At 42.9% G+C, this 21,167-nt stretch overlaps 1 protein-coding gene across 2 annotated transcripts in view; it reads left to right on the forward strand.

Annotated features, from left to right (window-relative positions):
- The first annotated feature begins 233 nt into the window (after positions 1-233).
- INPP5F (inositol polyphosphate-5-phosphatase F) overlaps positions 234-21,167 on the forward strand; it is a 58,568-nt gene continuing 37,634 nt past the window's right edge. Inside the window, exons 1-2 of one of the 2 annotated variants that reach the window (XM_075612053.1) lie at positions 234-504; positions 20,872-20,952. In XM_075612053.1, the coding sequence (XP_075468168.1) occupies positions 408-504; positions 20,872-20,952 (178 nt within the window). In that variant the 5' untranslated portion in view covers positions 234-407. The remainder of the gene's footprint in view (positions 505-20,871; positions 20,953-21,167) is intronic. The other variant, XM_075612051.1, reaches the window with a different exon arrangement.

The following is a 21,167-nucleotide window of genomic DNA, read 5'->3' on the forward strand; positions in this document are numbered from 1 at the left end:
GCTGAATATTATTTCACCTGCTGCACAGATACCTATTATTCCTTGTGCGCGTGCGCAACCCAGAGTGCACGGGGAGGCGCACAAGAGGCATGAAGGCGGGAGCAAGCACTAACGTCATCACCCCCCATACAGGCCGCTGTGGAATGAGGGGAGGGGGCGTGGTTTGCGTTGCCGCTGCCTCCGCCAATCAGAAGAGGTTGCGCGTGTAAGACCAGCCCCCCTCCCCACTCTTGGTATCGGAAAGTACCATCTTCCCCTGTAGGGGTGGCGGGGTTGATTTGTTGTGCGCTCCCTGTCAGAGTCACAGTTCCCACCTGGAGGGAGAGGGAGCAGGTGAGCGCCTGGTGCTCGCGGCTGCCCCGGGGGTGAGCGCTGGATCTGTCCCTTGTAACCTACCTCTCGCCGCCATGGAGCTTTTCCAAGCCAAGGACCATTACATCCTGCAGAGCGGGGAGAGCGCGCTGTGGTGCAGCCGCAAGGATGGGTCCCTGCAGACCAGAGCCGGTGAGTGGGCTCAGGACACACACTTCCCTGACCAGTGACTTGGGTACATCCTTTCCCTCCCTACTGACCAGTGACTTGGGTACATCCTTTCCCTCCCTACTGATCAGTGACTTGGGTACATCCTTTCCCTCCCTACTGACCAGTGACTTGGGTACATCCTTTCCCTCCCTACTGACCAGTGACTTGGGTACATCCTTTCCCTCCCTACTGACCAGTGACTTGGGTACATCCTTTCCCTCCCTACTGACCAGTGACTTGGGTACATCCTTTCCCTCCTTACTGACCAGGGGCTTGGGCACATCTGTCCTCTCCCTACTGACCAGTGACTTGGGCACATCCGTCCCCTCCCTACTGACCAGTGACTTGGGCACATCCGTCCCCTCCCTACTGACCAGTGACTTGGGCACATCCGTCCCCTCCCTACTGACCAGTGACTTGGGCACATCCGTCCCCTCCCTACTGACCAGTGACTTGGGCACATCCGTCCCCTCCCTACTGACCAGTGACTTGGGCACATCCGTCCCCTCCCTACTGACCAGTGACTTGGGCACATCCGTCCCCTCCCTACTGACCAGTGACTTGGGCACATCCGTCCCCTCCCTACTGACCAGTGACTTGGGCACATCCGTCCCCTCCCTACTGACCAGTGACTTGGGCACATCCGTCCCCTCCCTACTGACCAGTGACTTGGGCACACCCGTCCCCTCCCTACTGACCAGTGACTTGGGCACATCCGTCCCCTCCCTACTGACCAGTGACTTGGGCACATCCGTCCCCTCCCTACTGACCAGTGACTTGGGCACATCCGTCCCCTCCCTACTGACCAGTGACTTGGGCACATCCGTCCCCTCCCTACTGACCAGTGACTTGGGCACATCCGTCCCCTCCCTACTGACCAGTGACTTGGGCACATCCGTCCCCTCCCTACTGACCAGTGACTTGGGCACATCCTGTCTCTCCCTACTGACCAGTGACTTGGGCACATCTGTCCCCTCCCTACTGACCAGTGACTTGTAAATCGGTGTCACCAGGACCATCACCACCTCCCCTAACCAGTGACATGTACATCCTGGGTAACCAGGATGACCCCCTCCCTTAACTAGTGACATGTATGTCTCTGTCACCAGGTCACACATCACTGAGGCTCTCTGTGCACTGTGTATGTGGCGCTGCATAACATTATATAGACCGTGTAACGTGCACAGTCCATACATGCTCTTATATCTCTACAGCACATATGTATATATTTTCTTTTTTTGTGTGGTGGCGACATATTCCGCAGCGCAGTACAATGTGAGAGGAGGACAATAACATTGAATAACAAAGAGTACTTATAAGTTAAGGCAATTGGAAGTGTCTATCCTATTTATCCTATTTATCCTATCTATCCTATCTATCCTATCTATCCTATCTATCCTATCTATCCTATCTATCCTATCTATCCTATCTATCCTATCTATCTCTTAAATGTACGCACTTCAGTAGACAGTGTATGCACACAGACATTAGAGGGTGCACTATTTATGTATACATACACAATCTTAGCAAGCTCAACCCAATTTGTACTGTGTGTGTATATATATTGCTTTTCTCCCAATGGGACACACAGCGCTTCACAATTCCAGTATACGCAGCACATAGGATTTTTACAGACATAGTATACTGTGCTACTGGGAAAGTGCCTCAAATATACAGCAGTAAACAAAGAAGCCTCAATACACATCCAATGTGACAATTTGTTTAGTTCATGTCTATATGTTGTTTTTCTTATAAGTATGGGTCATTTAGTTAAATATTTTAGTTAAAACATGTTCAGCTGCAACAACGTCAAACTAACCCTGTCAGCAGGTCCTACACTACCAGTTCTATACTGTCTGTCTCTCATATTCCCTCCACTGCAGGGAGAAAGAGAGAAAACAAGACAATAATATAGCAACAGCATGGAATGTGGGATGTGTGTGGTGCCTAAGGGGTTACAATTTTGGAACATTCACTGTATGTGCATAACTGGTTAAAAAGCCCAGATGAGTCCTAAGAAATAGGGAGGGGGGGGGGGAGTAAAAAAATAAAAATATAGATGTATATCTATTTATCACCTTCTGGGGGAAGCAATCTCTCAATGACTATTACAATTAATTCCCTGTGCGTACTGGACCTGCTGATTTAAGATATTTGCATTAATGCAGTATATTCTGTTTCTGTTCCTACAAACTGAACAAACGCTCCGTCTGCCGGAGCATGCCTTTTCTACAGTAACTAATTGTGTCTTCTGGCATTTAGATGAAGAGAACAATTAAGGGAACTGAAAACATCAAAGAAAAAATAAAGATTTCCTCTTGTATTCTGCGCAGCATAATTATTTTCCTTTCCTTTCTCTGACAGGAGATGCCTGTTACATATTTGTAGCACTAATTAGAACTCATTTTGTTTATTACTTGTATGGTGTTAGACAAGAGCACGTTATAGGGTGCAGTTTACCAGATGTATACACGCTGTGCATACCCTGTGTACTTGGAAGCTATGCATGCTAAATATGATCTGTATATGCACAGCAACTAGTGTTAGTCTGTGCGCACAATGTATGCACATATTAAGGTCTCCAAAGCGATGACCTACAAAATAAGGCAACATGGCATCCTCACTCCCTGTCAGAGCTGACCAGCACCATCATGGCTGCCTACAGATATTTCCAAGTTTTTAACTTTGTCCTGTCCCTGAGAGCTGCAGTGTGTTTGCAGAGAACGTGGTGTCACTGGTCAGTCCAGGGCTGGATTGATGGCGGTTCCATCGGTGCCATCGCACCGAGCCCCATGCTTACAGAGGCCCGCGCTCTTCCCCAAAACATGTAAACTGACTGCCGGGGGAGAGAATGGGGCCTCTGTTACCGTCTCTTCGGCTTCTCTGTTTGCATCTTCTGATAGCGACAACATGGCGTCAAATAGCGATGCGTTTCTTTGACAACGCGACGCTGCGATGTTAGGATGAGATGTCGGAGAGAAGGTAAGACTCTCCGACACTTGTGCTCCAGTCACTCCTCCCAAATTCTGTTGCTGGTCACCGATTCTTGGAATGGGAATGTCTTGTCATCCAGTGACATACAGCGTGCCGCACATCGCTGTAGCACCTCCCAAGTATAAGGCCTCGGGCATGGTCAGCGCTTATGTGCTGAGGCGCGCTGCTGCTCGGCACTGAGCCCCTGCAGCCGCAATGAGAGCGGCTTTAGGAGGGGCTCGCGGACGCTTCCGCACGCTTGCGGAAGCGTGTGTCTCACCGAGTCTTCAGATTTGGCGCTCGCCGGAGCGTAGGGCCGGTCACGTGAGTGGTTCGACCAATGAGGGCGAACCAGCTCCGTGACGTCACTGGCCCGCCCCCCGACGGTGCACTGTGTAAGGCCAGGGAAAGCACCGCTTTCCCTGAGCCTCAGCGCGCCTCAGCACTGTTTTAGGCACTATGTCCCAGGCCTAACATGTGTGCGGCTTGTCGTTGGCTGTCTGTGTTTTGACACTAGAAGGAACACTGCATTGAGCTTGCCATGCGGATATAATTAGATTGGTATAATTAGTGTTTAGTAGTCTATAACATTGTCATAATGGTGACAATTTGACAAACAGTGAGCCACGTTACTTATCTTTGAAATCCTCATTTCTACTTAATTTTTTAATAAGACGCAGTTTCCAGTAGATAAGGGGATCTTTCCCTAGCTTCTTAATACAAATGATTGCAGTGATAGAGATTAAAAGCATTTTATTGGCAAGCACTGATTAAAAGTAAATCGCTTAACTCTAATATTGCATCTGTGCTGGGGCTGCAGCCCGTTAAAATCTCCATGTATCGTGCAGTCTTCTTGGCACATTTAATAAGAATCACCAAGTCATAATAATTGTTGCTTTCACTGATCTTTGCACTAAACTGTCACCCAGATACCGGTTATGAGTGCGAACCTTCACTCTGCTGGAATATGTGTTTTGTACAGTAACTAATTGTGTCTTCCGGCATTAAGATAAAGAGAACAATTTGTGGAACTGAAAACATCAAACCTTTTCCATCGGCATAACAAAAACAATTTCCTTTCATAATCCATGTAGCAAATCATTTTCCTTTCACTGATGGGAGAGGCCTGTTACATATTTGTAGCAATAGTCAGGATTATTTTTGTGGAGCAAACTTGGAGCGACAGAGTTCTGACATTTTATTTTTATTTAAGGATTCGCCCCAAGGTTTCTCTGTATGTTGATTATTAAATTATTTGGGCTGTGAGTTGTCTTGACCATATTGTATTTGTACCTTTTACTCACCGCCCTCTCCCATTATTCCCTCTGTTTTTGCCTGTTATATGTTTTTTATTATTGCATGTTATCAATTTTTGATGTAGTGGATGTTGTTCTTATACAGGTGGTTTGTGTTACATATTAAATGTAATTTAATTTCTTCTTGGCATTATCCCTTTTCATTTGTTCTATTATCTATAGACAGTGTGTGCTGGGCTTTGTTATTTATAACCTTTTCAATAGTGTTGGTGACCAGTAAGAATCTCTAGAAGCCATTCATCCCCAGCGCGTCGGTAGCAGTTCATGTTGTAGCTCTTTACATCTTATGGAAAGTTGATTCCCACATATTTATTTAAGCAAGTTTTCAGAAAATACCTCTGCATCTGGTTTTATTCATTAAACATAGAAGCCCTTGGCTTCCTCTTATATTGTTGGGTTATTTATGTGCAAGATTTATTGTGTTGACTGCTCTTTACAAAATGTTTGTAGCATTCCAGTAATTTCTGTTCTAGCACAGTCACAGAGGAAGTTCTCCACCTAAGTGCAATGAATCTGTGAATGATGGCACACAGTACATTTTCTGCCTACTAGCTATACCTAGTCATCCCAGAGGAAGTTGTATGACACAGTTCCTGCCTGCAGTATACTGCTGTTATGTTGTCTATTCTTGTAAGTCAGTCAAATTTTATTAGTTGGTATTTACAGGTCTTGCAAGTTTTTTTTCATTTTTTTTGCGTGTGTTTGCTCTACACAGTCACCAAACCGGAATAAGACTTTATGTAACAGCAAAAAAAAATATTTTGGATAAGGGTGCATCTGGTTGGAGATACTGTACCATTAATAAGTTCCATGCAAAGCGAACTAGCTGTTGTGAGCCACTAATGCAGATGTTACTTTTTGAAGATCCCTCTATAAACATGGAACTGATGATGCTTGGACCATGAGTCGGTACAGACCAATGTACAGTATGAGTACTGCATTGTATTTCTGTGTATCACAACTGCGTAGTAAAGAATCAATTTGCTTATGAGGCTCACTTGTGACGTTTTGGGCTAATGGGAAGTCCTGTCATTTGTAGCATTAATTAGGATTAACCACAGAGGATAGAGGCCCTATCGTGCTTCTGTGCGTGTTATTATTTAGTGATTAATACATTGTACCATACATTACATTTGAAATTCTGTTTATTTTTTTCCTTTACCTACACTGCACTACACAGTTAGCAGCCGGACATTTGTACAATGTAGCTTCAATAATGCAAGTAATCTGTCGGTGTAACCTTTACCAGAAATCCACCTGAACTAAATTACAGAAATTTGAATTAAACATTCGTCAACCCAGAAAGATTTAGAGATAGATATGGCAGCGTTCCGGTTTTTATGTAAATTATTTAAAATCCAATTAAATAAAATCTAAAAATTGTAACCCAGTTCTTGCTGGAAAGGAAACACTGTCCACTACGATGTGTGTTTAACCCTTTCGGTGATGTGGTTAAGACAAAACTGAATCCTAAAGTACCCTAATGTGAGGGGTAATTGGTCTTGTAACATGCCTCAGCGTTAGCATGAATAGCTTGTTAATATCTGCTTTGTTACATGAATAAGTAGGTTTGCTGTTGGTGTGTGATGATTTAACACCCTTAATATGAGTCCTATTGGAAAAAGAAAGTGCTTATTATTTGAAATTTCTGTTCTGGTCCAAATCTTTCTTGAGAAGGATTATGTTTCCATAAGTATTACAATCTAAAAGATATATAAATGTCAATACTTTGGTCTTAGTAGGAGAAACCCACAAACATTCCCCTCCCCCCCCCCCTTTTTGTTTACCTTCCTTGTGTCTACAAAGCATGGTGTGTGTTGGAGAAACATGTCCTAATGTTGTGTTGTCTGATTGTGTAATGGGGATGGAGTCGGTGACTCATTGCTTATAATTGCTGGTTTGTTAATAACTTAAAACTGTTTGACAATATTCCAAGAATGTGGGTGTAACCACCGGGATTATATTTAATGTGATATCCTGCTTATCTTATGCATAATGTTCGCTGTTTATTGTCACTTTCTACTTTCTGTGTTTGAAACGCAATAATATGTAATGTAAGGCTACCCTCCTCTTCTGTCATCCCCCCCCCTCCCGCATATCATAGTTTTACTTCTCTTAGGAAGAAAAATAAATCGTTGTGTTGGAAATCTAAATATAGGTTTAATTCTTGAAAATTTGGCAGGTGATCAGATCCATAGTGTGCATGCAGAATTTGTTTTAATAGGATGGTGTTTGAATTTGTTGGAAAGGTGAACACGCTTTAAGGACATATTTCAGAGGTAGCCACACTCGTTCTTCACTAATTCTTAATATGCGTTCACATTTTCTCCATCAGACCCCTAGTTACGTTATGAGGACAGGAATTCTCATATCCTCATATCCTGCAGAGGGACGCTGTGTGTAGTGGAAAAAGTTACTGGTCTTAAACAACGTCCACTGTCCTGCTTGTAAATCCTTCCCTGTATCTGGTAAACCTGCAACAAGCAATTTTCCCAGAGCTGAGAAGTACTTTCCTTGCACCGAGCTCAGCAGATGGGTCATAACTGATAAGACTTGGATTTGAATCTTTTTTTTGGCCAGGGTCTCCTTTTGTTTCAAGTTGTTGCTCTGATTCCCATTATTTGTACTTTGTTTCCTACGTGTAGTATTTTTGTAAAGCGCTGTGTAAATAACATGATATATCCGTGTGTAGAATACAGTCAGTTGTCTGTAATAGGATACCACTTCTGTATCCCAGGCTGTGCTGAAAAGCTGTGTAATACGGCAGGCATAAGCTTCTAGGAATCCATGTTAAAATTAATAAGAAGCAAAGAGTGACTCCGTGACATTTGCATGTCGTTACCCAGAATCCCTGGCTGCAGTGGAAGCATAGCATGCTAAGGGACATGTCTGAGACCTGAGACGTGAATGTGCTCACAAGTGGTATGTTTATTTCCTGTATACTGCACGGGAGAGGATTTTTGTCACTTTTTTTTTTTTTACCCACTTTAACTTTTTTAATGTCCTGTAATAGGATGTAACTTTGACGCAGGGCAATCTCTTGCGCACAAATCATTTCTCCCTGCATCAAATGCTAACATTTCAGAAATATTCTTTAGGTTCACACTCTGTGACTTACAATATGATTGCTCTGTGTATGAGCAGAGATGTATTTGGGAGGTGAGTCGCATGCCAGCCATATGGGTCTCTGCCTTGAGACAAACATGACTATTGCAGTAACCATTCCGTCCTGTTACACTTAATTGCTGGGAACAGGCTGCGAACCACATCTAATTAATGCAAATGTGACCATAGCCCCCCACTCCACAGAGTACAGGAAGACAAACTAAGCGTGTACCCACGCGGCTCAAACAGGAGTAACACGCAGGCTGAATAATAAACCTCTCTTATTGGGTCAGTGGCTCTGCTCCTCTCTTTACTTTGGCTTCAGTGTATCTGCTGCTGAAGGTTTAAGGAGAATGTATGCAAGTCAAATGGCAATTAAAGCAGCAGTTCAAGCAATAGCTTACGTGTTTTTTTTTTTTTTTAATAATATATATTAAATCTGTTCTGTACTATGAGAAAATACTTGTAGCATGTACATTTGTTTTTTTTAATTTAAATTTTTTTTTATTTAAATGTTTCTAATGTAGGAAGCATTTTTGTTTCTACAGAAACCATTTACATAGACACAACCCTTTCCCCTTCAGACAGTCTCTGGCTCTTGAGCCCCGCCCTCTCTCTAGCAGTGCACCAATTGTATCTAGTAACTGCCTGGTCACATTATCATCCACACAGAACTTTGCATTGTGGATAATGTAGTCCAGCAATAACTGAATTTAAATAACCCAGAGCAAAGCTATCGATTGCAGGAGAACGGATCGATCTGCAGCTTAGCTAATCGCTTGTCGGTGTGCAGATTGTATTGATGCACATATTGAATGGAACTGCAGCTTTAACTCACTTCTGATCTTTCATGAATCTGTGCCTTTAGAGCAGGGGCGGCCAACTCCAGTCCTCAAGGGCCACCAACAGGGCAGGTTTTCAGGATATTACGGCTTCAGCACAAATGGCTCAACCTGTGCTGAAGTAGGGATATCCTGAAAACCTGCCCTGTTGGTGGCCCTTGAGGACTGGAGTTGACCTCCCTGCTTTATTAGAGCATATGTTTTCCCCACTAAATGTTAACAGACAATCAAGCTAATGATTGCCAGTCCCTTGTCCATGTGCTCCCATATCCGTTCCTAAAATGAATTCCTGTAAAAACCATAAAAGGGCTTGAATCTGGCTTTAGAAGACTTCTTTATTACAAGAACAATATATGTTACAAGCGAGATGCACCTGTTTCTGTAGTGGGCAGAATTGAATCTGCTTTAATTGCATGAATGTTCTCTCCGTTGCATGAAGGACACCCATGCCTTGTTTACTATCCCGCTGGAATACTTGTGTATTGGAAGTTATTGGTTTCATAGGACACAGAAGGTACAGTTACGAATCTCCGCTCCTTCACGCATGAGATCTTCTAATCACATTACTCCGTTGAGGCTTCTATTCTGTCGGAAATTAACAGCATGAAAGTTTAATAGACTTAACTGTTAGGGACTTTGACAGCACTGATGAAGCGGCCCGACCCCAACTCTATGAAGCAAAGACATTTTATAGGTTAAACTAGATATATTTGCACAGTGAGATTACAGCTGGACGAGCCTTTTTGGGATGTATAGTACAGTTTCTGGACCTGTTGCAAGATTCTGTATCTGTCCTACCTGTATCTGTCCTTCAACTGTACCTGTCCTTCAACTGTACCTGTCCTTCAACTGTACCTGTCCTTAAACTGTACCTGTCCTTAAACTGTACCTGTCCTTAAACTGTACCTGTCCTTCAACTGTACCTGTCCTTCAACTGTACCTGTCCTTCAACTGTACCTGTCCTTCAACTGTACCTGTCCTATCTGTATCTGTCCTATCTGTATCTGTCCTTCAACTGTACTTGTCCTTTGTACCAGGCACTAAGGACCCATTATCAGTCTTTAATGTTTTGTGAAAAAAAATGAAGGCGCAAATAAGTTTAAAAAGTGAACTCCTGTGCAGTGCTATATAGGTGAAAAAAGCACTCACAGCTGGTTCGTGTTGGTTATTAAACCAAAAATGCAGTCCTTGGTGTTGACTGCACACTGTAGTCCTCCTCAAATTAAAACAAATAGGGAGAACATAGCATAATAAAGTTTTTAATATACATTAAACAGAGCAGGAAACATACACAATGCACTCACATTTTCCAGTCTGTTTTGTGCAATGAGTGTCATAAGGGCACACTCCAGCCACTCTGGAATAGCACCGAAACCGCTGCGTCTTGCCTCGGATGTCCCGCTCCGCGCCATCGGCGATGTCTTTGCCAAAGTCGGTCCTGCCATGTCTGCGTGCGCACCTACGGTGTTCCGAATGGGCTAGCTGGTACGGTGTCCTTCAAGTGGCAAAAAATCCTACGTGTTTCACCGTTATCCAAAAGTTGGCTTCCTCAGGGGATTTCAAAGTCCGTGTGATACTTCCAACGCCAAGCCACGTGTTACAAAGATGTATAGAGCAGGATAACGTTTATTAGGATGAACTAAAAATGAAGCTTAAAAATTTGAATTTACAATATAAAAACATGTAACTAATCTGCAAAACTATTATGATGGTGAACCATGATATCTGTGGCATAAAGGTATCGGATACTACCATTTCTCTAACCCAGAAGCCAAGGTTGGCATCCTGCTGTGAAAAGCGTGAATAAATAAGAGTCATCAATCTGAGGATCATTGCAGAATGACAAATAAGTTTATTGCAGTGTACGGTGCACACGCAGAGGAGAGTTTCAAAATAAAACCCTCCCAACGACATGATGGCATACAGGCTTTATTTATACACAAAATACTATGCCCACGCCCCCTATACGAGGTTGCGTGTGCGTCACTACGTAAACAAAATATGAATATGAACACATTGAGTTAATAATATTATTATGGGATGCATAAATGAAATGATTCAGCAATATTCCTTATACAAGCCGGTGACTTTTACTCTACATACAGACTTCATGGGCACCTCCCTCGGAATAGCGAGACACTGCGTTATCTATCTTTTATTTTCATAACATTTGCGCTTTTTCTCCCCTCTTCAAGGTCTTTTTGTAGTTAGCTGAACAGCTTAATATCCAAACCTTCAGGAGCCGAAAAGAAAAAAAAATGTGTCTTTATACTAACTTCCATACCAACTTTCATACAGACAATAGACAATATCAGGCACCTAAGATGGATGCTGACTTAAAATGGTGGCTTAGATCCCAGTGCTGTTTGTCAGACCCCCCCCCCTCCTTACATCATATTCTGACTTTGTCACTCCCTCCTTTTTTGAAGTGAAACTTCTTTCGTGGCACCTAGTCCTGGTAGAACAAAACGGGATAGATGGGGGCGAAATGTGAAACGGAAGTGACGTCACGTAATGGACGCCACTCCGCTCACACGTCCCCTGTCACATACAGCGGCGGCGGCGATAGCCGCCGGCGCCGCTCCTAATCGTCGCCGCACCCCCACACACACCCCCCACCCCCACCCGGCTGCTGACATATGCGGCGGCGATAGCCGGCGCCGCTCCTAACGGCCCGCCTAACTGTTTCACGACCGCTGCCATGCCGCGCATGCGCAGTTGTGATGGCACCGCTGACGGACGCCACACATGCGCAGAAGCGGCTGGCAGCGGCGTCGTTCAACCCACACACTCCTCACGCCCATTGTCAGCGGCGACATTCAGCCCTTCACTGCCGCGGGCGTTCGCGGGCCCCTTGCGCCCGCAGGAAGCGGTGGCACACGGCGCAAACCCGGATGCAACCCGCGTGGCACAGGGCCTCGGTCACTCATGCCCGTGCCGGGCGCATGTACCCCGCGGGGGGTGTGTGCACAGATTGCGTGCGGGGTGTGTGGGTGTGTGTGTGTGTGTGTGTGTGTGTGTGTGTGTGTGTGTGTGTGTGCGCGAGCTCAGAATTTGCGTAAGGGGGGGGGAGAGGTGGTGCGCAATGTTACACCCCGCCCCTGGCTGCAGCTGGACACATACACACTGACTGCACCCCCCACACACCGACTCACCCCACCACACACTGACTGACCCACCCACACCCCCCCACACACTGACTTGCCCACCCACACACGCCCACACACTGACTGACCCAACCACGCCCACACACTGACTGACTGACCCACCCACACCCCCCCACACACTGACTGAATCACACTGACTGACCCACCCACACCCCCCCCACACACTGACTGACCCACCCACACACCCCCACACACTGACTGACCCACCCACACCCCCCCGCACATTGTCTGACCCACCCACACCCCCCGCACACTGACTGACCAACCCACACACTGACTGAATAACTGTGGTCGGCATCTTCTTTCTTCAATGGACTGCTGTTTTCTGGCATCTGCAAAGAGTGGCATCAGATTGGAGGGGGGGTGGCAAATTTGTGGATCATACTACTGCAACATGTGACACACACATACATGATGACAAGTAACACCCCCACACACACCAAAGCATTCATAAATTTTTGCTCCAAGTGATTTAAGCCATCCACCTAACCCCAAAGGGTGATATTCTGTCACTTCCCTTTGTAAACCTCTTTTGAATCTCTTCTATTTCATTGAATTCATGCTGTACATTGCTACTCTGATCTTGAATAAAAACACAACATTGTTCTTTAATTAGGACACATACCCCTCCTTTTGAAGCTAAAACATAGTCTAAAGCAATTCTGTTTTGTAAGGCCATAAGCTAAACCTGTTCTTGGTTTAATGGTGAAATTAAAAACTGCAAAATTTAGGCCACATCCTTCCTGTAAATTGTTATCTGACTAAACATACATTCTTACACAGGTTTCATTGGTTGGTGGAGACACTTGACCCATAAGTTGATTCTTGTTCCTAGTGTGTGATACACCCTTTAAAGAGGTTCCCTTAAAAAAATGGGAAAATACAGAAATTATACACATAATACAAAAAACCTTATTTTATGCAGGCAACCTTTCTTTGGATATGCAGTTGCTAGATAAAGGAAATGGCATCTATCTCTATCATCATATATTTTCAGACTCATCACAACATTCTATTACTGAGAATTGAGGGGGTTTGGTATCTGTGGAAGCGAATGCATGATCCTCACCGCTGCACGCATTATATACATCATTCACTCAGAATATCAGAACAGACGATGTCTGCGATGGTCAACATGGCTGACTTATGATCTTTTCCTTGTGGCTGACACACGCCCCTGGGTGACCCCCTCCTTTCGGTGGAGGTGCAACACACTTCTGGAACAAAATTTTGCTGCACATGACACATACATAGAGTGATGAGTACTGCCAAAACACATACAAGAGCATTCACGAGCCACGCTTCCAGGAAACCAATCCTCCCATCAAGGCTCAATTGTACATACACCTTAAATTTCTTACTTAAACACACTCTAAAGAATAAAAATATTGAGTCTCTGAAAAAATGAAATGTTCTGATAAAACCTGGCCTTAGCCTGGTGTCTTATTTTCCTCGTTGGTTAACGGTTAGAGTTTTGACTCGGCAAGACGTTAACTTGCTGCGGCTGTGCTTTAGGTGACTTTGGTCTTTGGTGGGGCTGGAACGAGCTATGGGTCCAGGAAAAGAACTCTGCCACTTTAATTGCTGTATTGGTGGTTACTTTAGGCCTTTTCACCTGGGATGAAGAGCATGCTTGCGCAGGACATATGTGACTATTAACCCCATCTCGAGTAGGTGCACTTTCAACTTTGCTTAGAGAGACTCAAAAATTGTATTAGTTGCATACAACTTATTGTTTTATTACCAATAACATGCTCCTTAATTCGTTCCTTTGGACTGCTGATAGTCACAAGTCATTCCATAAGTGTCTCATAGGGAGATAATTTATACCTAGAAATAAATTCTTGTATCAATGTGTTTACTCCTGTCTTAGCATCCGCATATAGACAGAGGTATTCCCTATTAATGTTCCTAATTCGTTCCTCAAATTAAAACGAAGTAGCCAATGTGAACCTGACTTTGATACAATCTAAGTTCCTGAAACTTTGGGGCCTCATCCCTTGCCAAACCACTTGCTTCCATAATTAATTCTATCCTGTCTGCAGGCCATATCCCTAAGACCTGGAAAACTGCCAGAGTTTGTCCCAATCTTCAAAAGTGGGGACAAAAAACACTGTCTCAAACTACAGGCCAATCTCTCTTCTCCCAATACTATCCACTGTCATGGAAAAATATTCACCCCCAATTAAGCAATTATTTTACCCATACAAATTTCCCTAGCCAATCCCTATCTGGCTTTTACCCCAACACTCCACTGTAATTATTCTGCTTTGTATATAATGCATACCTTATTCACTTATGTAACTGCTTTTGCAACTATGTATCCCCTGTATTTAACCCTATACACAAGACACACCCACAAATGAGAGGTGACTCACAAATTCACCCCTTCCTGGCAAACCCATTCTAGATTACACAGCAATTTTGACAATAACCACTGCTTACGGACACCTTTGGAAAAAATAAATGGTTAAAAGTTATAACATGCATCACATTCAGTTAATAGACAAATGATTTTGTATAAGACTTCACACTAATGTCTTGCTTTATATAATCTCTTGCACAGTGCTGAGCACACGGTCAGCTTTATATTTTTAAGACACTGCATATTCATCTGACTAAAGAAATAAAATTATTTTTAAGACTTGTTCCCGGGCAAAAAGCCATTTTGTTTCTGGGCGTTTCGCCAATTGACCCTGAACAGATAAGATAACGGCACACCACGGCTTCTTCCTGAAAAATAATAATTATTGGATTGGAACGTTTGCTTAAAGTTTAAATACATGGAGCTTTATCCAGAGCCCTAAGAACTACATTTTTATGGCCTCTCAAAAATTAACCAACGGGCTTTTTTTATAGCTGAGGTTTATATAACTTCTTAACACTCAAATAGCTCCCACACGCTCATGCTATCTCCCTACACTCAGTTCTTTTTAATGCCTTCTGTTTGAACTTTCATAGTTTCACTGACTTCATTCACTACAAATTTTTGCTATCCTGTTGCAATTCTGTCCTTTCTCAAGCTACACAAACCTATTTCTCTCCATTAATCAACAATCACAAGTCTACCCCACACAAACTCTTCCTTCATCTCACCTCAGGACTTTTGCTGACTATTTTAAGAAAGAGGTTGAATCCATACACCAGAACATTCCCTCTGTTTCCTCCTATCGTACTTTGCTTCCTACTCTCTTCCTGCTTTCCCTGACTCTTTTTCTACTGTATCAGAAGAGAATGTCACCATCACTGTTGATCTCCTCTTCTCCCTCTAATCTGATACATTTCCATTCTCCTTAAAACATGTAACAGCTATACCATGACTCAAGAATAGCAAGCTTGACCCTACCTGTCTTTCTACTTTAACTACTGAACTTGTCTTGTATTCTCTTGCTTGCTCTATTTTCTCAGCACCCATTCTCTCCTTAACCCTCTACAATCTGACTTCTGCACTGCTCCCTCCACAGAGACAATTCTCACGAAAATAACTGATGACCTATATGCTGCCCAAGACAGAGGTCATTACCCTCTGTTCATATTACTCCACCTATCTGAAGCATTTGCCTCTGTGGACCACACTCTTCTCTTTTCTCTGCACACTCTCTCTAAGTGACCTAATAACATCTCTTAGGTTTAAATATCACCACTATGCTGACGACACCCACATTTACTTTTCAACCCCTGACCTTACACCTGCTGTACAAATCTAAGTTTCTGAATGTCCTTCTGTTATATCATCCTGGAAGGCCCTCTTTCGCCATTAAATTTAACATGGCAAAAACAGAGTTCCTCATACTTCCTCCCAAACCTGACCCTATTATCTCCTTCCACATTACTCTTGAATTTTCCATCCAGTAACCCAAGCACATTGCTTAGGGGTCACTCTCAACTCCTCTCATATTCTCCTCTTTTCCTCTACAATATCACAAAGATACACTTGTTCCTCAGTTGCTCAACTGTTAAAACTCTGATTCAGACCCTCATTCTCTCCCATCTTGATAACTGTAATCCCCTGCTATCCCAGCTTCCTGACTTTCACCTGTCTTCCCTACAATCTATCCTAAATGCTGCTGCCAGAATCCCTCTACTCTTTAAACTCTAATTCTGCGTTTCCCCTCCTGAAATTTCCTCTCCTGGCTTCTAATCAAATCCTACTATCTCTGTACAGTTTCCCTACCTACCAATTAGATTGTAAGCTCCTCAGTGCTGGGACTTCTCTTTTCTAAACTGTTACTTTTATGTCTGGATCACTTATTCCATGATCTCTTACCTTTACCATTTGATACCTATATGATTACGACGTGCACCACTCCTGTGAATCGCTGTGCATATTAATGGCGTTATATACATAAAAACATACAATACAATATATACTTAAAACAATGCTTGTGAGCTTTTACCCGCATTTTTAAACACAAAATATTCCCAAACATATCCTATAGAAATAAAGTTGAAATGTGTTTTTACTGGTTACACACAATACAGAACACATAATACAAAAAAACTTCTCTCATACACAGCCAAACAACATCACAAAAATAACGAACAAATAAAAGAAAAACATTTCTCCCCTATTACCAAACAATTTCACCCTGCAACTAAATTAATAAAAGTTCCCTTTTTCTTTATTCTCATAAATAACCTGAATTTAAAACTACTCTGATGCTCCGGAGCTTTTGAGTTAACTTTCGTATCTTGGCACATTCCTCGCGCTGGAGAACAAGGTGGGGGCACGATCTGTGCTGCTGCGATTCTGATTCTCTTTCTTGCAGACATTTGACTTCATTGTGAGCAAATAATATTCATGTTTTTGTACGTACTTGCAAGTTCTTGGATGATGATTTGTGTACACAGGTGATACTTAGCATGGTTTATCTTTCACACAGGTAATCATTCAGGAAAAATTAATTAGGGTATCAAATCCATCTAGCCACTCTCCATTAAGGGCGCAACAATTTTACTTGCCGGCACCGAAACTGGAGTTTATATCAGGAAATGATTTATAACCACTTATTGCATGTGGGGAAATGGAAGGAAAAGCTGATAATTTCACACCTGATTTCTGCGGCGTCCGCCAGCCGGTCACGCCATGCTTGACTTTAGCCACAAAAACCTCATCAAATCCAAAGATGTATACTGCCACAGACACACAGGGATTACTGAAAGTTAGAAGGTTCCACTATGAGCCCTTGCGTTCGCATTCTTACGAATAAGAAAACCGGTGCGGCTGCCCATAGGTTCACGCTTCCTTCAAAAGTAATTTATTGCAAACAAACTTTTTTCACTGGGGTGGCATGTTTTTCACTGGGACTTGCATGTGTATTTTCATTGGCCAACAAAACATATTTATATTGTCTCTTCTTGTTCTCTGTATCCATTCTTTATTATTTTTGTCTGCAGACACAACCTCTAACGGCAAATTTTGAGAACTTTGTTTTCCCATTATTCTCCTGTTACAGTAATCACATTTAATTGACCTGTACAATACTCCTGATACAATAATCAGTGCAAGCTGATTGCGTACAACTCTTTTGGCATGTTATTGTTCTGAATTTTTTCACCATAACTATACCCAAGAAAACACTTGAATTACTTCAGTGGGTCCAACCCAGTCCTGATAAACCTTATACTTTTATAACATGGATACAGATAAGACCTTCTAAACAGATATCCATAAATAAACTCACTTGGTATGTTAATGACAAGACAGAGCAAATGTACAATCAGGGACCCTTCCTGCTCAGACAACAAAAATATTTATCACAACCCAGGACAGTCTGAAAAACAATCCCTTAAGCATACAAACACTCACCTTCATCACCAAAACACCAACAATTTTAACGGAACTCTCACCTTAGTCCCAGTAAAACTTAACATCTATAACACTTTAAAATGGATACAGGAACAGACAAACTTATTTGAAACTGCTAGGTAAGCCCGTCAACCAGATTGAGACACCCTTCAAAACACATCTCTCTACACATCTCTCTACACACCACTCAAAACAACTTTTTAAACTCAGGCTTTCCTCAAAAGGTGCCTTTTACCTTGATTCTTACGAGCGCTCAGATTTGAGTGACCGAGGAGTGTTTTTTTCAGGTGCTCAGCTTCCGGTATATCTGAGTTCCTATTCGGTGCGCCATCTGTGAAAAGCGTGAATAAATAAGTCATCAATCTGAGGATCATTGCAGAATGACAAATAGGTTTATTGCAGTGTACGGTGCACACGCAGAGGAGAGTTTCAAAATAAAACCCTCCCAACGACATGATGGCATACAGGCCTTATTTATACACAAAATACTAAGCCCACGCCCCCTATACAAGGTTGCGTGTGCGTCACTACGTAAACAAAATATGAATATGAACACATTGAGTTAATAATATTATTATGGGATGCATAAATGAAATGATTCAGCAATATTCCTTATACAAGCCGGTGACTTTTACTCTACATACAGACTTCACGGGCACCTCCCTCGGAATGCGAGACACTGCGTTATCTATCTTTTATTTTCATAACATTTGCGCTTTTTCTCCCCTCTTCAAGGTCTTTTTGTAGTTAGCTGAACAGCTTAATATCCAAACCTTCAGGAGCCGAAAAGAAAAAAAAATGTGTCTTTATACTAACTTCCATACCAACTTTCATACAGACAATAGACAATATCAGGCACCTAAGATGGATGCTGATTTAAAATGGCGGCTTAGATCCCAGTGCTGTTTGTCAGACCCCCCCCCCCCCTCCTTACATCATATTCTGACTTTGTCACTGCAAAAAAAGTGTAAGCACTACTGCTCGGGAGCTGTAACATTTACAGTAATTGTGCCAGGATTGTTGTGCAAAGTTGATGCTATTGACACAACTAAGAACAACAAATTCTTCAGAGTGTAGAAGGGCTCTAGATTGTGATCTGCGGAATGAAGCTATTTACATACTGTATATCTGCACAAGTCTGAGGTCCGTCCAACAGCGACATGTTTTATAATAATGTACTTTTATCACTAATCTGCGTTCAGAAACAACGCTAGGGGTGTCTTACAGGTTGTCCTTTTTTGTTACTTTTAAAAGCATTGTTTCAGGATATAGGGAGCATGTGATTGTAAGATGCAGTTTTGCCTTGGTACCGGAAATGGTTTTTGTGTAAATCGCTCAACAGCATTTTTGCCTTTTTTTTTATATTGGCTTTTTAAATTAAAATTTTCACATTTTGCCGCATGGCATTTAAATGAGTAAATCCATCCACTTGATCTTTATCAGAGAGCCTATTTTCTGAACCGCTGCACCTCTGCCATGATTGTGGCTGCTGTTTACTTTAGAGCGAAGTGGACCAAATTGTTGGCTATTTAATTTGTGGCGTACTTGATTTGAGGGAAATATGGAAGTACAAGTTTGTAAATCAGCCCATACGCGTGAACAGAAGTGAGTTCGTGTGGAAGGACAAATCAAAGCAGCTGAACAGAACTAATTAAAGAGCAGCTAATTTAATTAAAGGGCCCCTGAATATGATCGGGTTGTAATCTAATTGCAATTGCCATGTCCCATGCTTTATTCTCCCACGTAGAAACCTGGTTTCATTCATGGCTGCAGACCGGGCATAAAAAACCCTATTTTGTAATCCAAGGTTTTCACGTGCTTGAAAACATGGTTCTTTTTAAAATTGCAATTCATGTCAAATGTACAGCAAATATAAAAATCACGTGTGAGCACATTTACGTGTCTGCAACCATGCCTTTCCCCATTATCTCTTAGCACGCAGCACTTCCTACTTGGATTGTAAGCTCTTCGCGGCAGGAACTCCTTTTCCTCATGTTACTTGTATGTCTGAAGCTCCTTATTCCCATTGTGTAATTTGTATTGTTTGTTCTTTTATATTATGTCACGTGTATTACTGCTGTAAAGCGCTATACAGTAAGGCCCTGCTTTTCGGCGATCCGCTGATACGGCGGCACCGAGAAGGGGGCTGCCATGTCTCCTCAGAGGCTGTTGCCGCCGGGACGCATGCGCAGAATGTGGCTTGCGCGTGCAGAACGTAGGTCGCTCGTGCACAAGGGGGAAATTGCCGGGTTGCGCATGCGCACAGCTGAAAATCGCCGGTTGCGATTTTCACTTTACGGCGGGCCTTTAGAACGGAACCCGCCGTATGCCCAGGGCCCTGCTGTATAAATAAAGATATACATACTGTAGCCAGGGATTCTGGGAAATGCAAATAAGCGCTCAGTGAGACGGCGTACGGCAGGCATAAGCTTATAGGGCTCCATGTTAAAATCATTGATTAGAAAAAGGTGACACTGTGTGCGCTTTTGCATGTCATTTCCCAGAATCCCTGGCTGCAGTGGAAGTGCTACATGCTAAGAGATAATGGGGAAAGGCAGGGTCGCAGACCTGTCGGGTGTAAATGTGCTTACAAGTGGGATTTTTATTTGCTGTACGGTGGAGAGTTTTTGTCCCCCTTTTTTTTAAATGTATTTTATGTTTGTTACCCACCATAATACACAACTTTCATGTAAACTGCAGAAATGGCAGTGGACATGTTGCAATATATAGGGATGATGAGCAGCTCTCTAATTGGTAGCATCACTTCCTGCTGTGGGCCAGTATTCAGAAGCGACATGCTGTGTAACACAATGATTGTTAATCTCTCTCCACTTGTTCTCATTAAAGGAAACGTCTTAAAGTACATCCGAAGCTCACCAGGTTTCCATAATTAAACCGCTTGCTATGAGCCCCCTAGGTCTCTGAAGACGCAGAGCTTTTTGTACTTGGGGTTCCGGATATTTTTTTATGTAGAGATGGCCCCGTTCAGTTAGCTGTGTGGTTGCATTTCATGGGTTATTTCAATACTTATGTTTATGTTCACAACTTTCCATTCTACTTTTATGGGGAGACAAAAACAAAACGTGTTTTACTCCACATTTCTGATAAATGATATTTACTGATTTGTTCTTTCACAGCTACTGATCTACTTCTGGCCTGGAATCCCATCTGCTTGGGCCTTGTCGAAGGCATCATTGGTAAAGTTCAACTTCATACCGGTAAGAGTTTAATATATAGCACTTTTCTTCCAATGGCACTGGAAGAGCCTCACAATTATAATATAGTGAGCATTAAGCCGCGTTATACATAGGATTTTCTTTTACAGACACACACTGCCTGCCCCGTGCAGCTTACAATCTGTTTTTTGGTGCCTTAGGCACAGGGAGATGAAGTGACTTGCTCAAGGTCACAAGGAGCTGACGCCAAGTTCCCC

This window comes from Ascaphus truei, chromosome 8 (genome assembly GCF_040206685.1).
Source record: "Ascaphus truei isolate aAscTru1 chromosome 8, aAscTru1.hap1, whole genome shotgun sequence".
Lineage (NCBI taxonomy): Eukaryota > Metazoa > Chordata > Amphibia > Anura > Ascaphidae > Ascaphus > Ascaphus truei.